Raw genomic sequence first — 11,909 nt, forward strand, 5'->3', positions numbered from 1 at the left:
CACTGCAAACCGTCCACTATGGAGACAAAGACGCTGTACTTGTGAAGATTTGAGGGCGATGTCTCATTGGCTTTTCGGTCGTCTTTGCCCTTCACAATCCACCAATGGTGCAGCACGGACCAAAAAAAAAAGCGGTGTTTGGTAATTATTGATCCCTGAGGGAGTTTGAAGTGGCGCATGCTTCAGTGGACAAACACTGTCACCGGCCTCTGACCCCTGATGCCCGAGTGCGTTTCACAACCTTTGGACAGGTCAACAACCGTTATATAGATTTATGTTATTTCACCCATCTTTAACTGATAGTCTCATGTAAAAATGCACATTTACAGCTCAATAATATCAGACTTTTGATGAGGTCCAGTGGGTGCATGTTTAGCCTAATAATGTAATTATAAAGACAAAGGGAAATGCATTCTAGAGAATTGTCCTCCCAGAAAGTACAATAGCTAGCGTCCTCATTCTAATTTTTCAGCAACTAACGTGGTCTATATTTTGTACCTGCGAGGGTGGAAAGTACAAACTAAGTAACAGAGGGGTTAATAATATTTACTTCATTAATACACTGCACCTCTGAAATACCTGATCTTTGCTGATTCAAGTCACTGGTAGAGATCAAACAATGCATTTGGAGATTCTTTGGAGTATTTTCTTAATTCTGAATGAATTAATTGAAACTATACTTCAAAGGTAGTAATGATAATAAAGCAAAGAGTTTCTTGTGTATCTCAACTCAAAGTTACCCTCTGCTATAGCTGCATGAGTTAAAACATGTGGTCTTTATGACAGAGTAGACTTGCATTATGGTAAGTTCAGAAAAAGGTCGTTATTGCAACGTCAGATACTTTTTTATAATGTTTATTCTAAAACTTTAAACAACAATTCACTGTATTCCCGTGTTGGACACGGTTGAGTTCAGCTGAGGTAAAAGTTTTAAGTCTGGTTATAGATCAGCAGAAGAAATGCTCAAGACTAGAACTGTAGAAATGTAAGGTAGTCTTCAGTACATTCTTCACACCTCTGTGAATTTAGCAGTTATTTGTTTGTTAGTTTACTAATATAAACTTTGAGTCAAAGTCTAATCTGAAAATAAACTTTGTAGAACACATAATGTACATGTAAAACGCACATCGCAAGAAGATAGCAGATACGAGAGAATGTAAATGTAAAGGGTGTGTATGTTTTTACTGTTATCTTCAAATTCAGAGTGAATCACAACACGGGAACGTTAAACCATCTTGACTTGAGACAAAGAAATACACTGAGCTGAGTCTTCTAGGCTCTTGATTGTTTTAGATTCTTTAATCTTGTTTTGCTTCAACACTAAAGATATTTTTTTCATTGATAGTTTTACAAAAGTATAAGCCCATCTTAAATAAATAGAATTAATGTCCAACCTCAAGCACACATATCTACTCTGTAAATCACATGTAGGCTACTCTGCGCTACCGTTTGTGTCTGTGGACAGATTTTGTTGCAACCGTGCAAGATTCAGTCAAGAAACTTTATAGATGTGTAGTTGATCGAAGGCCCAATCCCAATGTCCACCTACGGCCTTAAGCCATGAACCTTCAGGGATTTAACTGATGTCACCTGGTAAATGGAGCGCGAGAGGTTCCAAGGGCTTGAAATGGTGTAAATACAAATGGGAATTGTGGGATTTATTTTATATCTTTTACTGCCTGATTTTAACATCCTTTAGGCTCTTGCCTTGCGAGATGAGAAGTAATTGTCAAATAATCTATTATGTTTCTGTGGAAATTTAAAATGTCCGGTTGAACGGCCATGTGCTGTCCTCTTTGTCTACCTTTTTTTTTGTTTTGCGCCTCTGGGCTTCCCCTGCAGAAATAGAGACTTATGGAAAGTGTGAATAAAGGACTAAAAATGTTTGCAAGTGAGCTCTCAAACACTTAAAGGTTTGACGGTGGGACAATCCTACACCCTCACAGACTTTGCAGGAAAGAGCCTCAAAGTCTGCGAGTGTGGACGTTGGGATTGGGCCAAAATCAAAGTCAAGTTTGAAGATGGGCCTGGTCCGATCAAGTTTACACCCCTGGACGGATTTGACACCCCGCCTGTGATCCCATCATAAGAAGGTCTGTAGTTTACTTTGTCTCCCCCGCTGGTCCACTAAGCCTGCAATCTACTGTTACTCAGACACAGACACAGACACAGACACAGACACAGACGTACCTCTCCAGCCACTAAGAGAAAAATTAGCAAAAACGTTTTCTTCCTTTTGATGAGAAAAAACTATTGACAGTAAACGAGAAAAACATTTTGGATATATATTTTTTGATTTCACAAAGCGATGACTAACTGTGATTTCCATTGGACTTTAAAAGGTGCTGTATTCCAAATGTAGAGTATGAATATAGCAGCAAACAGCTATTTGTAATGTAAAGATATAGTGGATTAATCTCCACCTGAGCAGAGAATTAAGTCTCCCTCTCTGTGTGTCGTAATCAGAGCTTCTCCTTGCTTATTTTTACGTAGGCATGTGTGTGTGTGTGTGTGTGTGTGTGTGTGTGTGCGCCCCACTGGCACCGGCTCAGCCATTGCCGTGTTGGGAGCCGTGTGAAGGCAATCCCTCAATCATATTTATGCTCTGAATTTTGGAATTAAGCACCTTTAAAGCCGTTGGGCTCACGCTGCCATCGAGGCTCATCATTAACTTTCCACTGAGCCCTCTGTGTTGGGTTGTGTAGTTTCAGAGTCTTGCTTGGTGGCAGATGTTGAGTTTGCACCTGACGTTTCTGCAGATGCAGAGTCTTGTGAGGTCTGCTTCGTTTCTGACGATTGTTCTTGTTCTTGCACCTTCTCATCTTCTTGTGGATAGAGCTCCGGGTATTGCTGCATACACTCCTGCATTGCCCTGAACTGCTCCAGGCATTCAGAACCCTTCACCTCCTCCTTACTGTAGTGGAAACAGGAGAAGGCATCCTTAAAATCAGTCCCACAGGGTCCACTGGCCACCCCACCCAGACAGGGGCAGTTCCAGTTTATCTCCCCACTGGGAAGAATCAGACCTAGGATGAGAGAGAGGAGAGGTTTAAATTAATACACAGGTTGTAATTTTGCCCTTTTCAAACTTAATCCGAGTTACAAACAAGTCTGATAACCGGGCCTTCTTGGTAGTTTCACTGTTCCTCACCTTGTTCCTCATATGGGTCATTAGGATCTTCCTCTACGAGCTCGGCACTGCTGGGCGTTGCATGATCCTCTTTGGTGACGAAGATAATTCGGTCTTTACCTGTTGTGAAACATGTGGAAAGACAACTCAAACAAACAGATCAGAGATAAGAACTGCGGCACCGAATCCAAACCAAAGGCAAAGGTCGATGCCGAGGTAGAACTTTAGAATGTTACTGTCTGACCCAGATGAAGCTAGTTTTAACTCCTTCATATGAAGTTAGGTATTTTAATCCAATTGTTCCCAACTTTGGTGTCGGGCGCACTAAACATGACAGGATGCCCAAAACAAACAGCTTTTTGTGAGGGGCCACCAGCCAAAAATAAGATTCAATGTATTGTGTATGCGTATTATATGTAGCTAATGTAATATGTCTACCTGCAAAGTAGTGTCTATGTCGATGTAAGAAGTACAATAGAGTCTATAGTTGTCAAATACTTGTAATGATGTAAGAAGTACAACATAGCAGTATAAAGCATGTACCTCAAAATCGTACTTTAATGGATTACTTGAGCAAATGTACTGAATTGGTTTCCACCACTAGACCAGATATCCACCGACACCATGACAGTGAAGATGTTTTAAAGATGAAGACCTCGACGTATAGTGACGACAATGACTCAAGGTGTAAGGAAAGGACTCAAGGTGACACCACAGTGTGAGTCATTGAAAGAACCCTAACAGTCCTGTTCACTCATGATGTGTCAGGTACAGATTTTAACAGTCCTGGTTCTCATCGTAACAAGAGGCCTGTTATTATACTTTTAACAACTGGGTAAAACAATTCTCATTCAGACTACAATCAACTCCAGGGTTAGCTTTCCAGATAGGTTAGCCGGTTAGCACGTCGTGGTTACCTTCCTCTCTGACCGAGCTCATGTCTTCACGCTGGGACAGACAGAATTCCTCTTCTTCAAACCCACAGCTCCAAGGATAACGACTCTTTTCTGACACGCAACGCAGCACATGAAGATGGCAGAAGTTTTAGTGCAGCAACAGCTAGCTTGTTTCATAACCATCTACTGCAGCCTCTTCTTGAGCGTGTAGTCTTCTTCTTCTCTTTGTCTATTTCCGGTAGCGCAGACGCTCTGTGGCGCTTTGCTGCCACCAACAGTTCATAACATGACATGCGCATTCCACTAAATGGTTCGAGGGATTTCTCACAAGCAAAGAATTTCTTTCCCCTCTAACTTTCTGATAAAATTGTATTTCTATTCTATTTCTCTGTAAAATAAATACAATATATCACCCTTATAAAGGAGGATTAATGAGATATCTAGAAGGAAATGTCTCCTTCTCACACTTGAGAGTTCACACTTTAATACACTGATTTACTTACAATAACCCTGCAACAAATACCTGTTTGATCCTTATATATAATTGTATAATTAATTAATTTTTTTTATTTTAGGGCTGGGAGATTGGGATAAGTCATGTTGCCATAATAACAAAATCTGTCTTTATACATCTTGAAAGGGAAATTTACCAACATGTACCGAGTTGGATAAACTAATTTTGTTCAGTCAAATGTCTCTTTGGTGATTTACTCACATACAATTCTAAAGTACTGTAGATCACAGTATATGGAATGGCAATCCATATGTGAAGGGGATATTTAATTGACCAGCCAGTAGCTACATCATGTCCTCCTACAAAACACACTCCAATGTAGTTGTTAGAAGTGTTTATTGCTGTAATTACTATGGGCATCCTTAGGTGGAAGTTGATAAATAGATGGATGACTTTATAGTGATAATATAAAATAGGTCTTCATAGGAGGATGTGATTGTGAACACATATTGTACATTAATAAACATTTAAAGACGCCTCAGACAAGTAGAAGAGAATACTAAGCCTTTTCCAACAAAAAAGGTTTTATTGAGAATGTTTGTTCTGAAATGCATTTATTTTTTACATATTCAAAAGATTGTATTTTACACAAATTCAAAGTTATTCAATGAATGGCCTATGTACAGGAAATCATAATTTTTTTTCAGGTGTGGAAAAAGCGATTAATGCAAGTATGCCGAGAGCAGACAATTAAAAAAACAAAACAAATAAATCTTAGAAAGTGGGACACAAAAATGAATGTGACATGTGAGTTAATACTGCAGCTCCCTAGGAATGCCATACATTAAAACAGCAACAGGTGGACTCCAATGTGAGCTCCACATCCTCTTACAAGATTCTGTTCAAACAACAGCTATAACACAGGGTCACAAATCAGGAAAAAGACAGTACTTGACTCAGCGTTTTACAGTTAAGCGTCTGTTCCACACCTTCACTTAAGTGGCAGGTTGATGAAAAAATAAAATAAAGCTGAAAGTAAAAGTATAAACTAAGATAACACCAAGCAGAACATTGAGTACATTTCAGCACACAGCAGGCAGTTGACCTCCACCATCCGTGTCGAGTATGCCGGCATACTGAAGCACTCTGTCAGTCTGAAAAAAGGACCGAACTCCTGCAGGACTTTATCTCATACAAAAAAATGAAGCCTTTAAAATTCATTTTGGGAAACTATAGTCTCATGTCAGTTAGAAAATCAGATGAAGTACAACTGAGATGTCGGTCTTTGTGTTGCTTTGGAAGATTCAAGGCGGGAGCTGTGTAGCCCCTCCACCTCGTAAAGGTCCAATTTAAGCAGAGATCCCTCAGTCATCCTGAAAGTGGAGCGCTGGCATTGCAGGAGCTTCTCATAGATGTAAAATGAATGCAAAGTTGGTGATCCTAATAAAAGTTGGTAAAGGGTGGGAGGATATTGGCTTTTCTAAAAGAGCAGAGCCCCCATGCTGCCTACTTCACTTTGTTCTTTCACAAAGATCTCAAAGTACTGATAGATGATGGTGACGGCCAGCAGGATACCGGTGCCGGAGCCAATGGCTCCGAGAAAGTCAGCCATTACTGATAAACCACCGATGCACAGTCCACCGAAGGCAGCGGCAGTAGGAATGTACCTACAACACAAAACGGGGAGATTGAGATTAATACGCAGAATTTCAACTCAGTGTTTCAGCAGAATGGTAGATATTCAAATACATTAACCATGATTGTAAAGTAGCAAAGAGTTAGATGAGAAGTGTTGCATATTGACGATGCACACCCGAGTTTGCAGTCAATTGAGGAAATCTTCAACAATAACAAAAAGGTAGTCATATCCTTGAACTGCTGCCCTACTTTAAATTACTTCAGTATCTTGGGGATTGATATTTCTTGCACTCCGTGCCTCCATCAAGGTATGAAACTTTTCGTTTTTTGGGTGGAATAGCATTTACAAGGACACAAAATGTTTTAACAAAAAAGAAAGAAAAATCACAGTGATGGGATTGAATCTGTGTCAAAAAGATTAGAACGTGAGCATAGAAGTTCATTATGTGTAACAAAATAATCTCAATTTAAAATGAAAACTCTAAATGTTACAGTTTAGACCAACAGGTAGAGGCCAGCTCCCTGTATCAATCCCTCTGTACGCAAAACAAATGAATGAATAAATAAATAAATAAATGGACTATAAAGGAAGGTACGGTGAAATATGATGTCAATGAGTTGCTTTAATTAAAAGATGGGAGTTATTGGCTTGTTAGTGACAAAAACATTAGTTCATGTAAATTCATAATAAGGGGTTCTATCTATTCTATCTGATAAACGTGTTCAATGTATGGTTTGGGCAGATGATTAGGTATGTAAAAGATCAGCAAGAGAGATGTGTAAAAGAAAAGGTTTTTGATTTTACCTGTTCAGTTCATGGACCATTGAGGTTTCTCTGTGTCCTCTCATCACCATCTGCTGCTCCTTCAGCTGTTTTGCCACCTGGATGAAAGTGAAGAACAGAACGTTAAAACACAGACCGTTTTAAATAAAACTCATAGCACCCACCCGCCTGAAAGTGGCTACAACTTACATCTTTCGCAGAGGAGCCTGAGACTTCAATCCAGGTCTTGGAGAAAAAGGCACATGATCCAAGCATGAAGACAATGTAGATGCATGCATGGACCGGGTCATCAAGGACAGAGCCAAAGGATTCAGGGGGCGAGAAGTAGTAACAGAGCCCACCTACAGGGTAGGCCCGGGCTGGACCACTCGTCGTGGCATCCTGCAGACACGAGAGAAGAATACAAGCTTAATGAAATGTTCTAGCACCTTGAGTAACACTTAAGTACAATGTGGCGGCACCATGTCTAACACAGGCATGCAAAAAACATTCATAACTACATGTGTGACTGCACACTGTTATTCTTTACAAATACTCCAGTAGTGCAATTGTCAAAGACAGACAAGTCCTCCTGCTCGGGACTGAAGTAGCGTTTGCAACTTTGGTAAATGATATTAATCAGATAAATACGGAACAGTTTGCATGCCTGCTGAAAATGTCAGAGTAAACATTCGGAGGCTCGTTCTTAGAATAAAGCTTGACAAATTGAAGGTAAATGTTTGATCAAGTGTATACTTACAGACCAAGTACCAAGCAGGTTAACCAGGAAGTTGCCACTGAAACGTGTGGAGAGCATCTGGGAGATAACATACAAGTTTGAGACCAAGGCAGACTGCAGGATGATGGGGATGTTGGAGGTGTAGAAGAGCTTGATGGGGTAGGTGTTGTATTGTCCACGGTAGCGAGCCGACTTGATGGGCAGATCAACTCTGAAGCCCTGTTAGAGGAGGTGAATGTGTGAGCAAATCATTCATTGTTCACATTCCTTAACTTCATTATCCATTAGGAATTCCTGTAATAACCTTTGAGAAAAGTCGTATGTTAAGAGAGGCCAGAGACTCACCTGGAAGTATATCACTACAGCAAAGACGAATACTGTGGCAATGAGGTTCATGAGGTTGGGCAGGTTCCCTCTGTAGAAAGCTTCTCTCAGAGCTCGCACTTTGTCCGTACGAGTGGCCAGCAGATGGAACAGCGCAATGATTGCTCCCTCAAACTCTGTACCTAGAAACAGAAACAGTCACAAGTACAGTGTCAGACACAATTTACATTTATCAATCGAAACCACATATTCACAGAGCAACGTGTGGATTTCTTACCTCTTCCGGTGTTCACAGTGGTGGGGCTGAAGGCCTTCCAGACGATCGTCTCACAGATGTTGGTGGCAATGAAAAGCGAGATCCCTGAACCAAGACCATAACCCTTTTGGAGCAACTCATCCAGCAGCAGCACGATCAGCCCAGCCACAAACAGCTGAGGAAGAACAGACACAGATACAGTCAGCTAAAGAAATTAAATTGTTCACTTTGCAATGAATTCACTTTTCTTTGGAGGGTCCAAGCTGTTTATTCTGACTATGTAAGTTATACCTCTGTGTTTCCTTAACTGAACCTAATAAAAGCCTGAGCCGCCGGAGCATTATTTACTTTGTGAACTCAATTAATGTAAACAAACCTGTAGGTCATGTAATTCTAATAATGAAAAATTACTATTTGAATTGTATTAGTTGACATAATGATAAGTTTCTGCAAGATACTCTGACACGACCTCAATGCACATCTTGCACTTCAGTAAGATTGCAGTTTAACTCCCTTTAATTGAAGGAGAATTATATGCTCGCTACTGACTAGTTTAAGTGTCAACATCAATGTGAGGGATTTGTCTATGATAATAAATCACCAATATGTGAGGAATACTATAAGAGGGGACACAAAAGACAATCTAAAGACCCCGGAGAAGAAACAATCTGCATGAGTTTGTTCTATAATATTATACATATTTTCGTTTTAAGTATATAATGAAAGACAGTTTTGATGATAAAGTAAATATTTTTTGTCAAAGTACACAATGGTTATATAAAATTCCCCATTCGCACCTGAATGATGATGAGCAGACAGATTCCTGCACCCATCTCAGAGGGATCGCCATACATGCCGGTCATCACATATACGATGGCCTGGCCGATGGTGATGATCATTCCAAATACTGAAAAACATTAAGAGGTGTAAGACAATTTATGGACATACTTATAGATACCAACCATATGTTCACAGACGACCAAGTGCTGAGAGTTTACTTACATTTCTGAGCTCCATTGAAGAGGGCTCTGTCCTTTGGTGTGTCTCCAACCTCAATGATCTTAGCTCCAGCAAGCAGCTGCATGATCAGGCCTGAGGTGACAATAGGCGAGATACCCAGCTCCATCAGGGTACCTGGAGGGGGAGATATTCAAGTTAGGATATACCAACGACAGAACAGACATACATTGGCTCTATTACTCAGTTATTAGCAGGACAAATACCTCTGTTTGAGGCCAGGATAACTCTCATCCAGTAGAATGGATCTGCAGAGTCTGACGACATGATGCCAAAGAGGGGGATCTGCAGGAAAACAGTGAGAGTGTTACATTTGTTTGAATTGTTGAAAAATAATTCTTACAATACAAGTCCAACTCTAAGCCCTTCATTCACAGTTGGGATAGTTTGACACATGGCCAGGCCGGCCACGCGTGCCTTTGAGTATCTGTTAAAGTGCCCCACTGGCTAGCTCATGTCCACAGCTCTGCACTAATCACTTACTGGAGTCACAGCTGATAATGCTGTCCCAACAGAAGCCAATGTTGCGGTATCGTAGCACCCACCCCCCCTCTTTCCCTTCAAGTAAACACTGTAAGCTCTGTCAGCACTGTTGCTGTTGTTTGCACTGTTAATGCTGTTAGCATTGTTAGCTGCGAGCAACTGGCTTAGCCGTGTTTAGAGCCATTGAGAGACAGTAGCTAGGCTCTCAATTTTGTGTTTAGCACCTTTAAAGTGTGAATTTAAAAGCACCAGTCATTCTCTTGTTGCAAGGATATGATTAGTTTTGATGGGCAGTTGTCAAATTTCTATATACATAATAAAAAAACTGATTATATATATATACATACACATACATACATATATACACACCACTGGTCTAAATTAAAAAAAAATGGTGGTTCATTAGGAGGCTATATGGTATTGTAAGTGCCAAATAAACTAAAAAATTAATTTACACCAAAAAAAATGCTGCATACTGGGACCAGTTGTACTCACTTTATAATAATAATAATTTTGTCCTCAGACCAAATTGTCCTAAACAAAGTCAGTGAGTGCAAGTGATTGTAGTGTACGATTTACATTTTCTTTACTACATTTTTGCAAGATAATACAAATAAAATCATGTGGATTAGCACATCTGTTTTGATTAGCTGAGAAACGACTAAGACAGGAGTTAATTGTGACACATACCTGGCAACAAACCAGGAAGATGAAGAGAGTGATGGCAGTCCATAGTACCTTCTCTCGGAACTGGATCTGTTAGACAATGACAATATGAGCATATTTATAACAAATATCTGGGGTTTTTATTGCCAAAAGCAAATGTACTAATAAACGTAACAGACCTTTCGTTCGGGTTTCTGGATCTCTGGCAGCACTGCACAGAATGGCTTTATCACCTCCAAGAATTTGACTGGAAACAAGAAAATGATGTGTTAATGTGAGCTATGTGGGAATAATAGCTGGTCACCAGTGGGACGTGGCAGTGAATGGAGGGCGGACTCAAGACACACTTGACAATAACCTAACGTATACCAAACAGATATATGTAGATTTATGCATCACTGTGTGTCTATCTATGTTCTTAATATCACTGCTACGTGCTTCTTATTCGGTCAATGGTTTAGAATCAGCAGGCTGAAGATAACGCCGGTTGTGTTATGCGTCGTCATCACTAGACTGTCAATGTCTTTGAATGAGTGGCTAGCACGTTAGCTTGGAAGATGTTCCTGCCGACAAAAACAAAAAACCCACCGTGACGGTTCTAAAATCCCAATCCAAGCAGGAAATGCAGCTTTCACAAACATTGCCCGGCTGTTTATTTGAATCCACCAACAATTTCCCATCGCAGAAGTCTCTCAATAGTACAAAAGCAACTGCCAACTAGCTAGCTGTTAGCAGCGTAAGCTAGCCTGCTACCAATGCTAAGCGCTAATACCGTTAGCTAACTGAGCTAAGTTGAACAAAACAGTTAAAACTATATTTAGGGTGTTACTACACAGACTATAGGTAACAGTCTCATACCACTCGTGTGCCAAAGTCATACTCACTGCCCATGATGTCCCAACTGTCCTCCTACTTGCTCCTTTACTGTGTAAATCTAACCAGACTGAAACTCACTACTGACTGAGCCACCGGGGGGGGGGGAGGAGGAAGAGGAGGAGGGGAAATTTAAGAGACACGTCACCATTACGGACACGAAGAACAACGATTTAAAGAACCAGCCTCTTCCGTTCGACTGCAAACATGTTACTTTTTAGAGTTACAGTATAGAACACATAGTCAACTTAATCAGTGAATAACAATAATGTATTTTTTTGATAGACTTCTTTACTTTGAATGCAGGAACTGTATCATCAGTTTTTACACAGTATTCCGACATTTGCTTACAGTAAGTGGAGGATCTGAGGACTGTTCCTCCCTGCATGGGCACATTCATCTCTCCACCAGAGAGCAGCAGTGACCTGAAAAGGATCTCTGGTCTAATTCAGGAAATGCAGGCTGGTGAAGACAGTTTGACAGAGACGGAGTTTCTCTCATACCAGACTGTTAACAAAGTCAGAACCACAAACGCATGAAGGGGTGCACAAAATAACAAAATGACAGGAGCACTTGACAATGTCAATAAATGCCATGCAAAAGCCCTGCAATGAATCTTTTATTTGTAAAGATTATCATGTGACATCAATTATTGTTTTTGAGAGAAGGT

At 40.3% G+C, this 11,909-nt stretch overlaps 2 protein-coding genes across 2 annotated transcripts; both read right to left on the minus strand.

Annotated features, from left to right (window-relative positions):
* Positions 1-1,264: 1,264 nt before the first annotated feature.
* On the minus strand, positions 1,265-4,243 carry chchd4b (coiled-coil-helix-coiled-coil-helix domain containing 4b). Its single transcript, XM_076110881.1, has 3 exons — positions 4,048-4,243; positions 3,152-3,250; positions 1,265-3,026 (listed from the first exon to the last, which is right to left on the minus strand). The coding sequence occupies exons 1-3, from the start codon at positions 4,067-4,069 to the stop codon at positions 2,668-2,670; spliced, it is 480 nt and encodes a 159-aa protein (XP_075966996.1). The 5' UTR covers positions 4,070-4,243; the 3' UTR covers positions 1,265-2,667.
* An 803-nt stretch (positions 4,244-5,046) lies between these two features.
* On the minus strand, positions 5,047-11,366 carry sec61a1a (SEC61 translocon subunit alpha 1a). Its single transcript, XM_076110668.1, has 12 exons — positions 11,251-11,366; positions 10,546-10,613; positions 10,391-10,456; positions 9,424-9,502; positions 9,203-9,334; positions 8,998-9,107; positions 8,222-8,375; positions 7,966-8,126; positions 7,642-7,839; positions 7,092-7,283; positions 6,924-7,000; positions 5,047-6,147 (listed from the first exon to the last, which is right to left on the minus strand). The coding sequence occupies exons 1-12, from the start codon at positions 11,255-11,257 to the stop codon at positions 5,961-5,963; spliced, it is 1,431 nt and encodes a 476-aa protein (XP_075966783.1). The 5' UTR covers positions 11,258-11,366; the 3' UTR covers positions 5,047-5,960.
* Positions 11,367-11,909: the final 543 nt, after the last annotated feature.

This window comes from Anarhichas minor, unplaced genomic scaffold (assembly GCF_050575085.1).
Source record: "Anarhichas minor isolate MPS153535 unplaced genomic scaffold, ASM5057508v1 ptg000043l, whole genome shotgun sequence".
Classification (NCBI taxonomy): Eukaryota; Metazoa; Chordata; class Actinopteri; order Perciformes; family Anarhichadidae; genus Anarhichas; species Anarhichas minor.